Source organism: Pagrus pagrus (genome assembly GCF_965226575.1).
Source record: "Pagrus pagrus genome assembly, chromosome: 3".
In the NCBI taxonomy this organism is placed as follows: domain Eukaryota; kingdom Metazoa; phylum Chordata; class Actinopteri; order Spariformes; family Sparidae; genus Pagrus; species Pagrus pagrus.
Window position 1 is genome coordinate 17,468,056 of NC_140187.1, and position 21,176 is coordinate 17,489,231.

The 21,176-nt window shown below is 37.7% G+C and overlaps 2 protein-coding genes across 7 annotated transcripts; both read right to left on the reverse strand.

Moving 5' to 3' along the window:
* Window positions 1–3,746: 3,746 nt before the first annotated feature.
* LOC311254849 (uncharacterized protein) lies at window positions 3,747–8,380 on the reverse strand (the record flags this gene model as incomplete). The annotated part of the gene is made up of 14 exons (XM_084348849.1): window positions 3,747–4,004; window positions 4,278–4,326; window positions 4,437–4,453; window positions 4,576–4,607; window positions 4,737–4,755; window positions 4,957–5,043; window positions 5,239–5,325; window positions 5,421–5,495; window positions 5,739–5,792; window positions 6,409–6,708; window positions 7,127–7,423; window positions 7,699–7,980; window positions 8,103–8,129; window positions 8,347–8,380. The coding sequence occupies 14 exons, from the start codon at window positions 8,378–8,380 to the stop codon at window positions 4,000–4,002; spliced, it is 1,365 nt and encodes a 454-aa protein (XP_084204975.1). The 3' UTR covers window positions 3,747–3,999.
* Window positions 8,381–10,883: 2,503 nt separating this feature from the next.
* On the reverse strand, window positions 10,884–21,106 carry LOC311255273 (uncharacterized protein). Of its 6 annotated transcripts, XM_084349615.1 has the most exons (14): window positions 16,866–20,894; window positions 16,630–16,656; window positions 16,135–16,416; window positions 15,865–15,899; window positions 15,603–15,744; window positions 14,858–15,157; window positions 14,319–14,372; window positions 14,171–14,218; window positions 14,050–14,094; window positions 13,664–13,711; window positions 13,497–13,565; window positions 12,990–13,094; window positions 11,648–11,691; window positions 10,885–11,572 (listed from the first exon to the last, which is right to left on the reverse strand). In XM_084349615.1, exons 1-14 carry the CDS (start codon window positions 16,897–16,899, stop codon window positions 11,480–11,482), a joined length of 1,326 nt encoding a protein of 441 aa, XP_084205741.1. In that variant the 5' UTR covers window positions 16,900–20,894; the 3' UTR covers window positions 10,885–11,479. The 6 variants fall into 6 exon arrangements, with proteins under 6 accessions (XP_084205739.1, XP_084205741.1, XP_084205738.1 ...); XM_084349613.1 differs by having other exon boundaries at window positions 10,884–11,572; window positions 14,050–14,091; window positions 15,603–15,899; window positions 16,866–20,895; XM_084349612.1 differs by having other exon boundaries at window positions 11,648–11,688; window positions 15,603–15,899.
* Between the last annotated feature and the right edge of the window lie 70 nt (window positions 21,107–21,176).

The following is a 21,176-nucleotide window of genomic DNA, read 5'->3' on the forward strand; positions in this document are numbered from 1 at the left end:
ATATGTCATCAAATCAGTCAGTCATTGCTAGAATAACAAAGAATTAATCCCTAAACAAATCTGATGCCCATTCTTAATCTCCCAACACTTCTTTTGAAGAATTGGCCCCAATGTTTACAGCCACTTTTTTGCCGATACTCTAGAAAGATGTCCTAACATTAGTCCATATCAATACTGATCACTTACTTCGAATGATGATGGAGGATGTGTTGCTGTCTGGAGATGGAGACATTTGAAGGTAAAAACATTTTATTTTAACCTCAGCAGGTGACTTCTGATGCGAGATTTTCAGCAGCTCAGTTCCTGTCAGTGTCTTCAGACAAGAGAAGCTTTTAGCTGGTTCTCCACTTACAATGCGGAAATAACACCGAGATACAGAAACAGATGATGGAGTCTGACAGTTCAGTGTGACTGAGTCTGACTCCATGATCACCGGTCGATTCACTGTCAGTGTCGGTGGACGAAGAGCTGAAAATTTAGAGGTACACATATTACATGCTTTATAGTTGCATTAATATAATATTCCTAATGAGAATTGTGATTTTATTTTGCAGGTAAAGAAAAACAACATAACCAGACATATCTAATAGATCAGAGACCAACCTTTTGTTTGAATCTCATGAAAGGAACCTGTTGAAAAAAAAAGTGTTCACAAGATAAATGGACATAGAAAGACACGTCACATAAAATCAACCATGAAAAAGCAATAATAATGGCTGACATTACTTATTACAGTATTGTCATGTTTACAAGTGTGAACCTGCAGTGGTTTGTAATAGCCTACATTAATGATGTAAATATATACAGTACAGACCAAAAGTTTGGACACACCTTCTCATTCAATGAGTTTCCTTTCTTTTCATGACTATTGACATTGTAGATTCACACTGAAGGCATCAAAACTATGAATTAACACATGTGGAAATATGTACTTAACAAAAAAGTGTAAAACAACTGAAAATACGCTTTATATTCTAGTTTCTTCAAAGTAGCCACCTTTTGCTCTGATTACTGCTTTGCACACACTCTGCATTCTCTTGATGAGCTTCAAGAGGTAGTCACCTGAAATGGTTTTCACTTCACAGGTGTGCCCTGTCAGGTTTAATAAGTGGGATTTCTTGCCTTATAAATGGGGTTGGGACCATCAGTTGTGTTGTGCAGAAGTCAGGTGGATACACAGCTGATAGTCCTACTGAATAGACTGTTAGAATTTGTATTATGGCAAGAAAAAAGCAGCTAAGTAAAGAAAAACGAGTGGCCATCATTACTTTAAGAAATGAAGGTCAGTCAGTCCGAAAAATTGGGAAAACTTTGAAAGTGTCCCCAAGTGCAGTCGCAAAAACCATCAAGCGTTACAAAGAAACTGGCTCACATGAGGACCGCCCCAGGAAAGGAAGACCAAGAGTCACCTCTGCTGCGGAGGATAAGTTCATCCGAGTCACCAGCCTCAGAAATCGCAGGTTAACAGCAGCTCAGATTAGAGACCAGGTCAATGCCACACAGAGTTCTAGCAGCAGACACATCTCTAGAACAACTGTTAAGAGGAGACTGTGTGAATCAGGCCTTCATGGTAGAATAGCTGCTAGGAAACCACTGCTAAGGACAGGCAACAAGCAGAAGAGACTTGTTTGGGCTAAAGAACACAAGGAATGGACATTAGACCAGTGGAAATCTGTGCTTTGGTCTGATGAGTCCAAATTTGAGATCTTTGGTTCCAACCACCGTGTCTTTGTGCGACGCAGAAAAGGTGAACGGATGGACTCTACATGCCTGGTTCCCACCGTGAAGCATGGAGGAGGAGGTGTGATGGTGTGGGGTTGCTTTGCTGGTGACACTGTTGGGGATTTATTCAAAATTGAAGGCATACTGAACCAGCATGGCTACCACAGCATCTTGCAGCGGCATGCTATTCCATCCGGTTTGCGTTTAGTTGGACCATCATTTATTTTTCAACAGGACAATGACCCCAAACACACCTCCAGGCTGTGTAAGGGCTATTTGACCAAGAAGGAGAGTGCTGCGCCAGATGACCTGGCCTCCACAGTCACCGGACCTGAACCCAATCGAGATGGTTTGGGGTGAGCTGGACCGCAGAGTGAAGGCAAAAGGGCCAACAAGTGCTAAGCATCTCTGGGAACTCCTTCAAGACTGTTGGAAGACCATTTCAGGTGACTACCTCTTGAAGCTCATCAAGAGAATGCCAAGAGTGTGCGAAGCAGTAATCAAAGCAAAAGGTGGCTACTTTGAAGAAACTAGAATATAAGACATATTTTCAGTTGTTTCACACTTTTTTGTTAAGTATATAATTCCACATGTGTTAATTCATAGTTTTGATGCCTTCAGTGTGAATCTACAATTTTCATAGTCATGAAAATAAAGAAAACTCTTTGAATGAGAAGGTGTGTCCAAACTTTTGGTCTGTACTGTATATTTTATAAGAGGCATACTTACACATGATGATAAACAACAGGCATCTAGCCATGATGGAGATGAATACAGAGACTGTACAGCAGCTCCAAAGAAGACTGACTACATGGACTTTGAAGCACTAACGTAAGAGTCATTGTGAACTCTCTGTCATGAAAACCACAGCTAGCATAAGGGTGAATCACATTAACACAGGCCACAGAAATACACCCACTTGTCATCCTTTTTAAAGTACATTGTACACGTGTTTTACGTTTTACGTGTTTTAATTTAGACTAAATCATAGCCCAGTTGCCAGGTTATAATATTACCAGTTTATGTTTCTGCAAACCACAGATACATCCAAGGTTGACATTTGTACCAAATGTGGCCTATCATGCTGACACTGTATGCATATTAGCCACCTTTCACAGCAAGAGGTGGAAGGCATGATGGTGGTGTTATTACATCCCACAAGGCTGCCAAACGACTGGTCTTAGTTCAAGTCACACCACTGGATATGTTTAAGGACACCTGGGACATTTCCAGCCGTTTATGTGGAAACCAAAAGCAGATATTTTTCACAGGAAGTTGGAGGATGTCTGTCTGTGACAGGCATTGAAGCCAAACCATGATTTTTTCAAAACCCTAACCAAATGTTTTATGTGCTTGTTATGACCAGTATCCAGGTGAAACCCTGGCGCAACATTAAAACAAGACTCCCTCTTCCCATCTCCCAAGCACCAGCAGCAACAAAGTATTTTAAAGGTTTCATTTAAAAAAAAAAAATAGGGTTAGTGTTAACAAAAATAATGTTGCTTTGCTTTGTTTTGTTTTGTAGACATATGTGTGTGTGTGTGTGTGTGTGTGTGTGTGTGTGTGTGTGTGTGTGTGTGTGTGTAAAATATACACTTGAGTATAAGTTATTTTGAACTGCTCACATTTGTGGTCATGTTTATGGTCTCATTGAACATGTACTTATGACAACAAATTATGTTTCTCAAAGCTGTGTGTTCTTCCAACTCATTGGTTAAATGTCACATTGACTGTTTGGATATGTATACATTTGATAATATTTCCATGCACTCAGTTGTGATTGATTTATCTCTTACGGTTTCCCCTTTTCATTGTATGGATATGTGTTAAAGTATGTGTTGTAGTTGGTTTTGTATGTTTTCTGTGAGATCACTCCTCTTACGTAAAGCACATAGATATAAACATGTCTTGTGTTTAAAGCACCATATAAAGAAATGTGAATCTGTACTTCAACCTTTGGAATTAAAGCACCATATAAAGAAATGTGAATCTGTACTTCAACCTTTGGAATTAATGGGAATTTCTATTGTTGTGTATAATGTTTTATTTAAAGCATGGTGACACATGACAAGCATCAATCAAGTTCAATCAAACCATTACACGATTCTAATGTCTGCCTTTGGGCAATAAAGATGTAGATAGCTTAAACATCATATAATATGTATATAAAATAGCAAAATGAAAAAGATGCAGAATAAACAAGGCTATTTCAAATTGACTTCAGAGTGCTGCACACTGCATCTCTGGGCTGATGTAGTTGACTTCTCTGGGCTGTTGTCACTCTGTGAAAAGAAGGAAATACAAATGACTTGGCCTCCCTCAGTGACATGCAGAATTATGAATTCATCAAGACAAATTTTTAGTTTCTGTCACATGTAACAATATTAACTTTCTCAGAGAATACACACATTTTCATGACTGTAGCTCTGATGGCATGTTATTCCTGTTCAAATTCTGACCACTTTAAAGCATTTTAGCAGAAATAGCACCACCAAGTGGTAAATTAACATGTTTAAGCATCTGATGTTACATTCAGGATGAGAAAAGCAGCTCACCAGTGGTGCATTCATAGGTGACGATACTGTAGGTTTCATCATAACCACCCTGCAAATGACAGAGTGAAGGGAGCGTTAGAGCAGCCTTACCTAAGACAGAATCATCACTGCAAAACCCAGGAGTTTTGAATTCACCACTCGTTCACTGTTGACACTTACCAGATATTTCCTGTAATCTGAAACAGACCAAAGCACAACTTAATACACTATAACAAAAAACTCTGAAACAATGTAGAAATACCACTGTCATATCGATTGGCATGATCATTGTTGTTAATAAAAGAAATTAGCCACATACCTTTTGATTTGCCAGTGACGTTTGCTTTTGGTCTAAACAGTAAAAATAGATAAACAGGTTTTATAAAGTGTTTGTCTTCAGTACAGATGAAAGAAGAAGCATAGTACACATTTCGGATTGTCAAGTTTGCATGTTAACATTTGAGAAATAAGATTTCTTACCTCTTGGAAGCACATTTTTCTAGAAAATGCAAAAAAATAATAATTATCAACCAGTGATTAGTGATATCAGGAAGCTAAAACACAGGTACTGGATGTGCTACCAGATATGTTAGCTGCCTTTCATGAAAAAATGCAAAGAGACATATTTCCTACAACTGCAGCTGAGTTTCAGAATGAAAACTCAAACACTCTAATGAGGTTAATATTCTTTAATTCTTACCGATCCTGCTTTGAGTGAAGAGAAGTATCAATCCAAGCAAGACGACACCCACAGTCACAACTGCTCCAATCATTGATATCATCTTATCTGCATTAAGAGAAAAGGCTGTTAAAAAGTGTCTGTCTTCAGTGTAAACAAAAAGGATTGACGACATGCACAGTTTATCTCTATCACCACACTAGTGCAGTAGCAGTAGGATTAAGTACAAGGTCAAGAGCAGTTAAACATTCCCAACAAAAAACATTTCAGTGTTTCGTTGCATTAATTAAAAATTAGGTCTACCTGTTATTTCATCACTAATTGCTGGATTCACAGGAGTTGTGTCAGCAGAGGTGAAAATACCTTCAGCAGTGAGAGTGTTACCAGGATCTGAAGAGAGAACAACATTAATCATAAAAGACAAATATTACAACATTTTCTGAAAAGTCAATGTGAGTCATCAAGAACTTAAGTAATTATTTTACCTGTTGTTGTTTTTACCGATTTGAGGGAAGTAGAGACAGAACTACCAGTGTCACTTCTACCAACATGCCGACCTGCTGGAACAACAAACAAACAATTCGAAATACTGGATAAACTGAAACATGTACAATTTGTGATTAACTAATGTCAAACTTAATGTATCTGTTATTTTGCTACCTGATGCTGGTTTAGGAGTGAAAACCAAAGAGCTCTTAAAAAATGTCAAACTAATTAACACTAAAGTGCTATGCTACTTATAATGTTCTGGGCAGATATCTTGATATATAAAATGCTTGGATTTCTCTTAAAATATGTCCTACCTGTGGTCATAGTAAATATCGGTGTAATCATGCTTGACTCTATTTCCACGATATCTACAAAAGGAGAAGATTAATTTGTTAAGTTCAGTTTCATGTGCAGACAACTGTGTGGGACAGTGCTTTCAAAAAACTAGAAACTAGAGACCATAGAGCCTTTTTTATTACAATTGACATAGACATGCCTGTTTTTGATGCGATCGCTGTTTTATTTTATTTTATTTATTCATTTTATTTGTCAGGGACAGTGCATATTGATGAACATTGCTGTAAATATGCCAGAATTAGCCAAGAGGCTAGTTTTCATCTGTTATCCCTGGCCAGATATAAAGTGATGTAAAGTTTTGATTTAATTTTCAAAATTGTATGAGCTTCTATTACTGATCCTGGTCCTTGAATGTGTGACCATACTTCAACAACTACATCAAAAAACATAATTACCAGCTAGTGTGATCACATCACAAGATGGTCTCACGTTTTAATTCTAAATATTGAAACTAGAGACCATTAAACTGTCACAATTACAAATTTCTAATAACATTAATTTGAATACAGACACAACATGGGAGTCATTCTATTGCATCTGTATAATTTTACACAGTAATCACAAATCGATTTCAGTGGATGCATGAATCAACGTAAAATGTGTATGAACATGTCTTTTCTGACTTACCAGTCAAGCTGTATCGATCACTACGAGGAGACAAAGAGTTGGGTTCACTTCTCAAACTGTAATCACAGCTGGCATCACTTTGTTGAACTGAACGTAGACGACTCAGCAAATCATCAGTTGAGACAGTAAACTGGCAGAACCAGGTTCTGTTCCATCCAGTGTTTGTTGTTAGAACTGGACGACTTGCTTCTCCAAAGTACAGGTTACATCTTGTATCAGGATCAGCAGATCCAGGCAGAGAGCAATGAAAGAGAACGTGGTCACCACGAACATGTTGAAGACTCATCTGTGGTTTTAGGACTACAAAAGAATCATGAAAAGACATTAAATACAAAGCACTATTCTGCTATCAGGTACAAACAGATTGGTGATTTGAAACTGTGGAAATTTACAGAAGTCCCACATACAAAACTAAACACATCATGTGGTACTAAAACTAAAATAATTCTGTGTCATCTGATGTGAGTTTGCAATACATTAACGAATGCTGTCATTTGTGTTAAATGGATGTGTAAACAAACCCAATCAAAACAATCTATCAAAGTAACATTTCATTAACATTTCTGCATTGCTTTCACCCATAGGTGGCATTTTAATGTTAAATCAGGGTTTCTCTTTTGGTTTGCAACCCCTTAAAATAATTTTACCATGCAGCTTTTCTTATGTCTATACTCTATCAAGACATACCAATATGAGTAGATGGGAGTTAGTCACTCACTGTGTATGGTGATGGAGGCTGTGTCACTGTGTGGAGATGGAGAATCTGACTCTCCAAGCTTTACAGTATAAAAACAGGTCACTTCAACCTCAGCAGATGAACCCTGATGTGACATCTTCAGCAGCTCAGTTCCTGTCAGTGACTGCAGACAGGAGGAGTCTCTGAAATTTACTCCACTTGAAGTGTAGAAATGACACTGAGACACAGAAACAGATGATGGAGTCTGACAGTCCAGTTTGACCGAGTCTGTCTCTGTGATCACCAGTGGATTCACTCTCAGCTGAGGTGGAAGAGATGCTGAAAATTTAAAGGTGAATATAAATTTAAGTATAGGATTGGCTAAATAACTGACATTTGCATTTATTTTAGGTAATACTGATTATGAGTATATTACAGAGGATTCCCTGAGTTTAACGTATTAATTGTAGAGAAAATTTCAAATCTGATGCCTATTCTGAATCTCCCAACACTTCTTTGAAGACACAACCCCCTTGTGGAGAGCGATGTGTTGTTTGTGCTGATACTGTAGAAATATATCCTAATATCAGTCCATTACAATACTGTTCACTTACTTCGAATGATGACGGAGGATGTGTCACTGTCTGGAGATTGAGACCTTTGAAGGTAAAAACATTTCACTTTAACCTCAGCAGGTGAACTCTGATGTGAAATTTTCAGCAGCTCAGTTCCTGTCAGTGTCTTCAGACAAGAGAAGCTTTTGGCTGGTTCTCCACTTACAATGCGGAAATAACACTGAGGCACAGAGACAGATGATGGAGTCTGACAGTTCAGTGTGACTGAGTCTGACTCTGTGATCACCGGTCGATTCACTGTCAGTGTCGGTGGAGGAAGAGCTGAAAATTTAGAGGTACAAATATATTATATGTTGTTGTTAGTGTATTTCATACTAAACTGTACATAATGCAATAAAATAATAACCTGACCATGAAAATTGAAGTTAAACTCAGGGACTGACCTTGTGCTTCCATCTCACAAAAGGAATCTGTTGGAGAAAAAAACAAGAAACAGATGTAAATAGTAAATAGTTAGCGTTTAATGTTAATTGTAATTATGTTAAAAGTGTTATACAAGACACTGAGACCAGTACATAATGGGATAACATTTCATATTAAACTGGCATCTGCAAATAAAATGAACCTGTATTGGTGTGTAACTTCCTATATTTATATTGAAAATAACAGAGGAAAGACTGAACTTACATATGAGGACGACTAACAGCAGGTGTCCAGCCATGATGAAGCTGAATAATGTGAAATGTCCAAGACGATGATGTGTGTTTCACTAGATGGACTATGACATACAGACGTGACAGTTTTGCAGCACAGGAAAACCACAGCAAGCATCAGATGAGACACCGGACAGGCCACAGCGTGTGTGTTCCTGTGTTTTTAGATCAAATCTACCTCAGTGTTGCTGGTTCAGAGAAATTCAAGTTTGTTTATCATTTCTGTTGCTTTCTTCCTGTTTTTGCTATCGTGTGCTTGACTTGTTGCTTTTTCGTAAATGGCAGGACTAACGGTCTATCTACATCACATAAAGCAAAAATCCGACCTTTATTATTTTAAGTTGTCTCGTTAGTTTAGTTGAATTAACTTTATGTTACATTTAAAACCAAACCTGTGCTTGACTTGACAGAGATAGTAAAATTAGGGTCGATCTTAAAGGTCCATGCAACTTTGAGACAACAGAGCCTTTGAGAACTAAATTTGTCCTTTTGAAAATAAAAGGCATTAAAGGCATTATGAGCTGTTATGGGCCACTTTTTTGTCAATAACAACACATTTCTCATAAATCAGACCAACTTTTAATCCAACTGGGTCTCCAATCTACACAATCTGCAATTATTTTGAAGAAAGACATGCAACAATTCTGACCACTCGTTCAGTAGCATGTTTATTCTGCAGCTCTTTCTAAATCTAGATATCTTTATTTAGTTTTTTCCACCCATACAGGTTTTGCTGTCCAGTGTTTGTACAAGGCCAAACTGAGTGTGACGATAAGGCTGAAAGGCCCTGTGTGTGAGACCAATGATTTCCTGTTTGTACCAAATATATTCATATGAACTGCAAAACGAGTGCACTCTCACCGTCATTGCAGAGTTTACTTCTGATAGTATATTTAACAGTGTTGTCTGTTGAATAAAAAACTGACTGTAGCTTCAGCAAGAAGCAAGAGCAACATAATTATTCAATGTCGCACAACTATTTCTATATGTACATAGCTGTGGATATATTTTTGTTTTTATACACTGACCAGATGTTATAATGTTGCAATTTTACAATGCTGCTGAACGGGATTGCTGAAAAAACAAAATGTTGTTGTGTTCTTTTATACAATGAAAATAAAGTGCCTATTCTATAAAACAGTTGTCTAATCAATATGCTCTGTATGTGTGTGATGAACAATCATCTAAAACTCAAACAATTGTCTCTTCTTCTGTCTTTTGTTACAGACACTCTATTTGGAAATGTGCTATTAATTATTTGTTAGCTCACCACAGGGTGGCTGTGGTTAACTGTGACGTCACTAATTCAGTGTGGGGGCCATCTTTGGGCCAACTTGGACTGCTTAAGTTCTTCCTTCAGTCCACGTGGAGGGACCACAGATACATGGAATAACTAAACATCTGACTGTTGCAGAAAATCACAGGATTTTGATCAGTAGGTCGATTTTGAACAGATGAAAACTGATACAAACAGTTTCATCAAGGAAGAAATACAGGTGATTTAAGATATAAGAAAGAAAAAAAAGAATGCACAAATAAAATGCTCCACAGGTGAAGTAAGATTATGAATATTTACAGCGATTCAGATATTTCCTGCAAAGGAATTACTGTTGTCAGCCAACAGGTGGAGCTGCTGAACTGTGCAGCACTCTGGTGGTTGTGGAAGGACAAAGACAAACAAATTCACTCTGTCTCATTTCATTTTCAATGCTGCTGTTACTGCACTTGTTGGTCAGGACTCAACCTGGGCTGCAGGCCACGGTGATGTGCTGCTGTACAGGGAGTTTTCCAGTCCATCGTTATTCTTATTCAGGATTACTGGACACACTGCAAGTTTTAATTGAGGCTGTCAACACACTGTAGTTTGTATAATTCTAATCTGATATTTTTTCGGCTTTATCGCTGAAACAAAGACTATATTTCTCCCAACTTGATCTAACGGTCTAATGGACCATGCTGATACCAATACATGATTGGATAATCTGGCACACTTAAGTGAAACTGTATTAGTATGTAACTACTACTGATTTACTGACAGACAAAGACAATATGTCTAACTTAAACATGATGGTGACTAATAGCACTATACTAATGTGTCTGACTAGATAGACTTTGACACAGTGGTGACATTTTGCTGAACTTGCTCTCAGAAAAACCATAGCAAGCATCAGATGTGAACCACAGTGACAGACGGCTCACAGAAACACTCTTAACGCCATTTACAAAGCCTCAGTATGTGTGGTACTGTATATTTAGATCCAGTCTACCACAGTGAATGCTTACTGGTTCAGAATATTTAGTTTGTTCATTATTTCAGTATCTTTCTTACGGTCGTTCCTGTGGTTTGCTTTACTTGTTGCTTTTTCTAAAACATCATATGAAGCAAAAAACAACCTTTATTACTGAGTGTGTTTAAACTAACATTATGATTCAACTGAAGTTAAGTTGAACGATGCCATCACGTCTTTTTCTGTTAGGTGGGTTAAAATACAAATTATGTTTTGTTATTCAAATTCAGGTCCGTGACTCAAATATTACATTTTGATGTTTGCACTCACCAAGTTTATTGCTGAGACAGGGAAACACAGCGGAAGGAGACTAAGATAGACCAAATTAAGAAAAGAAAATACACATTATATTCATTCAGGAGAATAACACAAAGTCATTCAAAGTATGTACTGTATTTTTGAGAGTTCAAGGACTGACACATACCGTGTATGTACAGTGTCAGTAAGTTGTAAATGCATGGAAATGTATTTATCATTCATAGTAACGGAAGTCTCAAGGAAAATCTCTCCAGTTAGAAAAATATGATCAACATTAAATAGAAAAAACATCAGAAAACAAAATAATGGAGTTACAGACAGGAATAAAGTGAACCCTTGGCTTTCGTTGAGGAATATGAGTAAAGCTAAATACATTTTCCATCTTGATCTAAAAGAAACCAAACTGAATTGCAGGTTGAAACCTATGCTGTGCTTAATACATCATAGGTTCTAAGGTCTAGATTACACTAGCTAACTTTAAACACAAGGTTTACATTTCTAACAGTTATTAAGGCTGTTTGTTTTCTCGTTTTCTGAACAATATAAAAAACAGTTTGTGTTTCAGTGTGCCTGCACGGTGCTGTAAGTCATGTGCTTCAGGTCTGGTGCAGCTGGCTCATCAGGGATGGTGTCGTACAAATGGAACATTTCATGCTGAGAAAAGAAAAAAAAACAACTGCAGCTTCTATTAATATATATGGCAAATATATCTAATATTGTCAGACTTACACGCTCATCTTGAGGTTCCTGCTTCTTCACTTTCTCAGAACCTGCTGACGAGAAATACATACACAGTGAGATGATAGTTTCCTATTAAGTTTGGCATGTCGTTGTATGCTGAATTTCTTTTGTGGCTCAAAGTTACAGCCTTCCAACATCTCTCACTATCACGAGTCGGAACAGGGTGAAACTGCTTTTAGCTACAATGCTGCAAAGAGATGGAACCAACTACTTGATTATCTCAAATGTGCCTCTACTGTAGCTGCTTTGAAATCTAATTACAGAATTTCATTTGGTTAGTTCAGGAGTGAACCAGGGAGCCTAGTGTCATTATTATTTTACAAGATCGGTGGGATTATCAGAGAGCAGGGCAGAGAAGGCAGAAATTTTACGGGTGAGAAAGGCTGACAGAACTTAGGGGTTGATGGATTTGAGATTTCTAAATGACATTTTGCATTTGTCTTTTGGGACGGGGATAGAGATGTCGATATCCATGATGACTGCCAGGTGGTCTAAGATACTGGGGTTGAGGCAGACCAGATCAATCAGAGAAGTCGGAAAGAAAAGAGAGGTTTGACTTGGGAGGGTGATAGATGATGGTCAAGGAAGTGGGACCAGAGGGTTTGAAGGGCAAATGTTCAAAAAATTGAGCAGCAGGAGTGGAAATGGTGGTTATTTTAATGTCCTTCCTGTAGACAGCAGCAACACCACCTCCCCGTATCTTAAGGTGAAGTTAATAAATGTGTATGAAATCTGTGGGTGTGCTCTGGTTTAGTGAGAAATGGTCCAGGGGCAGTGGAAATCTAATTTATTGTCAGTCATTGTCATATTCAGGATGAGGCTTTTATTGTTGAGTGAATGAGTATCGAGCAAATCAAGTCTTAAAAACTGTCTCTCTATTCTATCATTCTATAATGACTGTCCAAGTTGTGTCTCTCTAAATATAGACAATACAACAACCATTTTGTCAATGTAAAAACTCAAACACTCCACATTCCAACATCATATTACACAACACATACTCTGAGTTTATTTGCCAATGATGCTCTGCAATGACGGTAACAGAGTATGATCACTGTGTGAACGTTCTTGACTCGTGTCTGTGACTGAAATAGTAGCTTTTCTTGAGCTTGTATCTTTTAAGCAGTTGTTGAAACTCTTAAACTGAGTAAATCTGAAAATGCACTAACTGTAAAAATGCAACTTCTACAGCTTACATTCATTTTATTATCAAATAAACTTTAAAAAGGCTTTTAGATTTTTTTGTCATGAAATTATTGTCCTCAGTATGTATGAACACCCATATAAAAATAGATTCTGACTTCATGAGGTAAACAAAGTGAGTTCTCACCACCTCTCCTTTGGTTACAGCAAATTGCAGAAATGAGCACAATACAACCCACAGTTACTCCACTACCAGCTGCAACTGCTACATACTTCCATATCCACAGTTCTGTTTTGAAACAACAGAAGCAATGAACAAGTGTCAGTTTCGCTTCTCGCAACATTAAAAAAAAAAAAAAAAATCATGAAGACATAAGAATACAAACACAATAGACACTGTTTTGTCATTGTATTTTTAAAAAAAAAAACACAACGAAACTGTTTGTAGCAATCCTGTTCCGCAGCGCTCTTAAAAACTCATCAGCAGCGTTCTTAAATCTATAAAAGTAAAAATATATACAAAGAGACATGTAGTGTGCATAACTACCATATCTCAACCCCTAATGCCAGTGCACAAGTAATAAATACAATTGAATGTAAAGTATTGCCTTGTGACTAATGTATAATTATAAGTAAATTACGCTGTAAACATGATTTAATCACAGTGGTGAGAAACTACACAAACTGTACTCACTTGAAGTTGTTTTCTGAGGGGTTGCAGACAAAGAGCTGCCTTTAGTGCCAGCTGTACTGACACTCGAACCTTGTATGAGCACATGCACAAATGTTTTTAAAACACTGACAGCTATACAATACAGACAGCATTTGGATTATTAGCGATAAAACTAATCTTTGGTCTACCTGTTATGTCATCACCAGGTCCTGGATTATTAGGGGTCATACTGGTTTCTGTTTTGTGAAGGCACACAAAACATAAAGATTAAAACAATATATTGTCTGCCTTTGTCTAAGGGGGCACAAATGTTTGTCATGTGCTGCTTTTCATTTTTAACGATGTGGACTAGCATCTGCACAACACGAAGTCTAACTTCACATATTCGTAAGAAACTGCATATTCATCACGCACAATCAGAATAACCAATCAGCAACCATCACTTTAGCATTAACTTCGACTGAATTTCAGGATAATCACTTTTTATAAACATATTCAGGTTTTACATATGAAAGTAACAATGCGTGTATCAACACAAGGGTCAGTGTGAAATGTTGAAAAACTGCATAATCACCTGATGTTGGGAAAGTTGGAAAGTTGGTACCAACCGGCCTACCTGCTGAATGAAGATAAGTACTGTTCAAAATAGTTACAGGACTCTTAATATACACTTAATTTATCTGTAATTCTGTTACCTGTTTGTTTTGTAGGGGTCACAGGATTCGAAGTATAAACGGTCAGACCTGGTAAATAAAAATATTTTAAAACCTTCAAAATAATAAATATTTTAAGTGATCTGTGATAATGTTATGAATTTTTCTTTAAATTTCTAACATGTCCTACCTGTGGTCAGAGTAAATGCCAGTGTAGTCATGCTTGACTCTATTTCCACAACATCTACAAAAAAGAAGATGGATTTGTTATGTTCAGTTTCATGTACAGACAACCGTGTGGGAAAGTATTTATGTGTAATCACTTGAGCAGTTTCACAAAACTAGAAACTAGAGGACATACAGTAGAACCTTTTTTTATATATATATGTTTTTGATGCAATGATCGCTATTTTCATAAAATTTAAAAACAATTGTGTAAACTTTTATTATGGACCCTGGTCCTTGTATGTGTGAATAGCTCTTGGTCAAAACCATAAATACCAGCTGGTATGATCACATTGGTGGTTTCTAGTTTAAATTCTAAATATTGAAACTAGAGACCATTAAACTGTAACAATTACAAATGACCAATGACATTAATTTGAATACAGACACAACATGGGAGTCGTTCTATTTTATCTGTATAATTTTACACAGTAATCACAAATTGATTTCAGTGGATGCGTGAATCAACGTAGAATGTGGATGAACATGTCTTTTCTGACTTACCAGTCAAGCTGTATCGATCACTACGAGGAGACAAAGAGTTGGGTTCACTTCTCAAACTGTAATCACAGCTGGCATCACTCTGTTGAACTGAACGTAGACGACTCAGCAAATCACCAGTTGAGATAGTAAACTGGCAGAACCAGGTTCTGTTCCATTCAGTGTTTGTTGTTAGAACTGGACGACTTGCTTCTCCAAAGTACAGGTTACATTTTGTATCAGGATCAGCAGATCCAGGCAGAGAGCAATGAAAGAGGACGTGGTCACCACGAACATGTTGAAGACTCATCTGTGGTTTTAGGACTACAAAAGAATCATGAAAAGACATTAAATACAAAGCACTATTCTGCTATCAGGTACAAACAGATTGGTGATTTCAAACAGTGTTTACAGAAGTCCCACATACAAAACTAAACACATCACGTGGAACTAAAACTAAAATAATTCTGTGTCATTTGATGTGAGTTTGCAATACATTAACGAATGCTGTCATTTGTGTTAAATGGATGTGTAAACAAACCCACCATTGCTCAGAATAATAAACAAACATTCTGACATCAAAACAATCTATCAAAGTAACAAAAATAATTTCTGCATTGCTTTCACCCATAGGTGGCATTTTAAAGTTAAATCAGGGTTTCTCTTTTGGTTTGAAACCCCTTAAAATAATTTTGCCATGCAGCTTTTCTTATGTCTATACTCTATCAAGATGCACCAATATGAGTAGATGGGAGTTACAGTCACTCACTGTGTATGGTGATGGAGGCTGTGTCACTGTGTGGAGATGGAGAATCTGACTCTCCAAGCTTTACAGTATAAAAACAGGTCACTTCAACCTCAGCAGATGAACCCTGATGTGACATCTTCAGCAGCTCAGTTCCTGTCAGTGACTGCAGACAAGAGGAGCCTCTGAAATTTACTCCACTTGAAGTGTAGAAATGACACTGAGACACAGAAACAGATGATGGAGTCTGACAGTCCAGTTTGACCGAGTCTGTCTCTGTGATCACCTGTGGATTCACTCTCAGTTGAGGTGGAAGAGATGCTGAAAATTCAAGTATACGTTGGATTAAATAACTGAAAATTGCATTCATTTAAAATAACTCATAACAGGCTATTCCATGAGGTTGATGCATTATTCTTATTTTTTGATTCCCATTCTCAATCTTCTTACACTTCCCCTGATGACCCAACCCCCTTGTTGAGAGACACTTTGTTGTTTGTACTCATACTCTAGCAAGATATCCTAAAACAAGCCAATAGCAGTAGGGTTCACTTACTTCGAACGATGATAGAGCATGTGTTACTGTCTGGAGATTGAGACATTTGAAGGTAAGTACATTTCACTTTAACCTCAGCAGGTGAACTCTGATGTGAGATTGTCAGCAGCTCAGTTCCTGTCAGTGTCTTCAGACAAGAGAAGCTTTTAGCTGGTTCTCCACTTACAATGCGGAAATAACACAGAGACACAGAAACAGATGATGGAGTCTGACAGTTCAGTGTGACTGAGTCTGACTCTGTGATCACCGGTCGATTCACTGTCAGTGTCGGCGGACGAAGAGCTGAAAATGTTGAGGTAGATGTTATATCACATACTTAACAGTTAAACTACGATAATAAAATTCATAATCAGCAACTGGATGCACAGTAAAAAGTACTGTACAGCTAAATGGTGTGTTAAAATTGGCAAAACTATAGCAGACAATTCAAAATTGTCCATACTATCATAACAGCATACCTGACCATTAAAACTAATATTAAACTTTGGGACTGACCTTGTGCTTCCATCTCACAAAAGGAATCTGTTGTGATAACAAAAGAAGCAGATGTAATATTAAATAGCAAACTGTTTATGTTAATGTTGTGTTTCTCTCAACCAGTGTAAAAGTCTAATAAAACATGCTGATAACAATACATAACAGGCTACATTTTAAATAAATAAAATGTAACTGTATTGGTGGTTCATTGCCTACATTTAAAATGAAAGAAGCAGACAAGAGGTTGAACTTACACATGAGCACGACTAACAGCAGGTGTCCTGCCATGATGAAGCTGAATCATGTGAAATGTCTGAGACTACACTTGCCTGGTTGACTACATGGACTTCCACATACAGATGTGACGTTTTGCAGAACAGGAAAACCTCAACTAGAATCAGAAGTCAATCACATTGACAGAGGGGCCACAGAAACACCCTTCATTTATCAAGGCCTAGTATGTGTGGTCCTGTATATTTAGATCCAATCTACCACATCATTTCTGTTGCTTCCTTGTGGCGTTTGTTTTATATAGCTTTTTCTTAAATGGCAGGACTAGTGATTAGTGTTGTGTTAAGCATAACAGCATTTAGGGTAATATATGTCTGGCCACAGTCAGAAGAGGAGGGAGGAGGCGGGCCTATGTGGGCACTGCGGCGGTGTGTGTATCAACTCACTGTCAGAGAGAGGAAAGAGTGAGAAAGCACAGCCAATAGCACTATCAATACTAGGGGTATCACAATCTCAATTGTAATTTCAGATATCGATCGAAATGACGCCACAATCTTGACCCTCGAAATCAGAGGTGGAATTGAGGATTTAGCCACGCCCCCAGAGTTACATCCGGCAGGCATGCCAAGAGGGAAAAAAGAAAACACACACAGCATGTCGTAGCGCATCAAGTGGATTCACATTGGATCTGGTGTTACTCCGAAACGCAGGTTTTCCCATTCATTTTAATGAGGATAGTCTGTTTTGACTGTGGCGGTGCGTTATGTCCATGTCTCGACAGGAACCTTCGCAATATTAGGCAGGTGGCCTGATCGGTGTAGGTATATATATATATACATATATACATTCATATTGGATGTTTTGTTGTGAACTTGAATGACATCTGCTGTGAAGAGTGCACACTGCAGTTACAAAAAATAGAAAACTAGATGGCAGGTACCCTCAAGGACTTCTCTTCTTTTGTTTACAGTTTGTTTCCAGTTGACTGCTGAAACAAGTTATTGTTACATTTACATTGTTAAGACATTTTTTTTTTTTATTTCAATTTGATGATAAGGCCTTAGTGTGGTACATTGTAAAAACGAATAATAGTGATAAGATCACTCATGACACCACGTAGAATCTTTTAAAATAAGCATTAAAAAATGTAATGAGTTATCATGGCTTAAAACCAATGATCCTAGACTAGACTACTCTAAAAATGGCACCGTCATCTGTGCTAAAAGAAAAAAACAGAAAAAGAATCGAAAATCAAAATCGAATCGAGGATTTGGAGAATCATGACACCCCTAATCAATACTGTGAAAAATGAGTATTGAAACAGTTTCAAATATTCATTATTGAGGGTTTTCAATATTTTTGACAACACTACTAGTGATATATGTCACATATGGGTGGTATATGTAACATCACATAAAGCTAAAGCCCAACCTTAAAATTTCAGTCTCATTTTTAGTGTTTTTTAAATAACCTCATGATATAACTGAAGCATCTCCTCTTAACTTCTTCTATTCAAAGTTTTTATGTAATTCAGCTTATATTTGATAGAAAAAGCAAGCATGTGGCCCCACTGACAGGATGTAATGTCAGACCCCATCTTGTTAACTACCTTCCAGTGTGTGTACTGAGGGGAGTTCACTGGGTGCTTCTCTAAATTAAAGAAAATATTTTAATGACCTCTAAGTAAAACAAAGACACATGTCATATGCATCACTGTAATCTTATGGTATGCAGGCCAAACAATGACGCTACAGCTGTTTCTTAATATTCAACTCCTACGTAACAGTAGACATCCCCAAAATCTACAAAATTGTCAATACCCCACATACATAGAAGGCACCTGTGAGGTGTAAAATAAAAAGGCATGGTTTGTTTAGATTTAGGATGCAACACTGCTGAGGAGAGCAGTGTGAGAGATGGATGGGACTGGAGCGCTCACTTATTTCATTGTATGGGCTCTTCACCCATAGAGCTCCACCATTACAATCAGCAATGCATCAATGACAAAGTGACTTCCAACAGTTGCATCCAAGCACAACATTTCAAGCCTCAACCCTCACACTCCCCTCAACAGGTCAGAGATTGTTGCCAACTACCACATGTGCAATAAAAGGAAAATGTCCATATGCAAACTTGACAGAAATAGTGCGTACGTTTTGAGTTTACGGCAATCTGTTTGTAAAGGGACATTTTGCCTCACTTTAAAGCCACAAGTTGCAGAAATAAGCTTGGATACATCCCCTCATCCAATCAGAAACTCAGTCTCACGGACCTGTCCTAGTCATGGCTCCAGTCCACCAGCAGAGGGTGTAGTTGTACCACAAATGACAGTGCTCAGAAGACTTACCACACAGCAGGGGTTGAGAAAGTTAAGGATACTGACTTTATGAGAGGCACTGCAGTCGGTTCGACCAGGGCACTAGATCATTACTCAAAGAATGTCGGTTTTTAATTCAATGCTGCCAAAACACATTTCAGACATTTATTGAGGAACAAAATCCACATACCAACTTCGGCCTTTTGGTTTATTACTTGCTCTTTATGTTTTCACCAAATCCTTTGAGGCAGCATTAGTGCTGATCAGAGGATGGAGCATACACGTTAGTTTCCTTGGCCTGGGTTTGGATTCAATAAACATTTAGGCATAGTTATTGTCCTGAAGTATAGCCAAATAGTATAGTATATAGTATAGTCTGTTGCTGTTTTAGCCTCATCACTTTGTGCTCAAGGGCTGGCTGAGGAGAAAATTGTGGGTTCAGGCAAGAAAGATTTTCTCCAATAAAAGAAAATCTCTGTTCCCATCAAGGGATTCAGCCTTTTTCTATCACAGAGGCATTTCTACAAGATGAGCCTGCTGACAAGTAGACATGGCATAAAAAAAATCCTGGTCAAAATACCTGCTAAGGTGTTAATGAATACAGTGAGCCTGCATTGCTATTTAGCTTTGACATACTCATAAGTTAGTTACATCCTTACAACATATGATAAATTAATATGGCCTTATACATGAAGTAACGTTCATATTAGCCTGATCTTTTCTTCATTTGATGCTGCATTTGGTACTGAGAATTAACTTAACATAATTCAGCACTATGTGTTTAATGTTTTGATTCAACTGCCAAATTGTGGCTCGTCACTTACTTTTTGTAAGTCAGTATGGCCCTCTGGAAAAACAAGGTTGCCCACCTGTGTTACAGTATATCTGATTTGATCTTAAACATTTCAGCTGTTTAAATGTAAATTAACACGTAAGCTTTTTTGTTTATTTAGTTTAATGTTGAACATGGTACCTGTATCTAAAATATGCTTTAACGTGGTAATTATTTCTTCGATCATGATTACTAGAACTTATAATGACTCTAAATTCCTGGTACAAAGTGTTTGCTTGGACCAGTTGAAAGCATGTTACACATGCTTATGTGTAACATGATCAGGATGGTACCACCTCTGCCTCATTCTGAACCAGGAAAAACTAATTTCTTGTTCTTTCCCCTGAATATCTTAGGTATTGTAGTGTGTTAAAATTTCACATCCCATTTACATTGTCAACTTGCATTTAGAGTTTTTTTTTACACACTAGCTTGAAATATTTTTTAAGTTAACCATACATTTTTCTCCCTAGGATAATTTTGCTGCACTTCACAAATAGATCACAACAACATACTTCTTGCTACTCATGCTACAGGAAAACCAGCAGGCTGCAATTGTGTTTAGCTGAATTGTGTGACATTGTTATATCAGTAGCGTTTAGCGTTACTAATCAAGGATTTAGCGTCTTACACACTGTCAGCTATCAACAACTCCAACCCTGGTCCACAAATAGTCCCACAACACTCAATAAACCTGCAGCCTAACGGGTCCGCCCGCTATTCCGACATGTCTCCGACATTGACAAAAAAAAATGTCGAAATAGTGGGACGCTTTAAAAATAACTTTAATGCCGCTATTCCGACAATTACAGGTCACTGTCTAAATAGCGGCATGTCAGAATAGCAGCATGTGACCGCACCTAACGTAGCACCGCAAACACAACTACCAAAACTAGCATCACATAGCTAACGTTAGCTTACCGGGATGATAAACGGAGGAACAGGGGGACTCTCACAGTTACATGTTGCCTATTCTTTGGTTACCTTCTGGGTTGTTTAGTTAGCGTGTAGATACATTCAATTTTACTAACTCTGTCAACTTTTTCAAGCTACTAATCCATGTTTATCCTTCTGGTCACCATCACACGAGTAGGACTCCTCTTTCTCTCACAGGTGCGTCGTGATCTGTCAATCAAGTTCAGTTGGAGGCGGGACTTAATCAAACTCTCTGAGTGGCTGATCCTT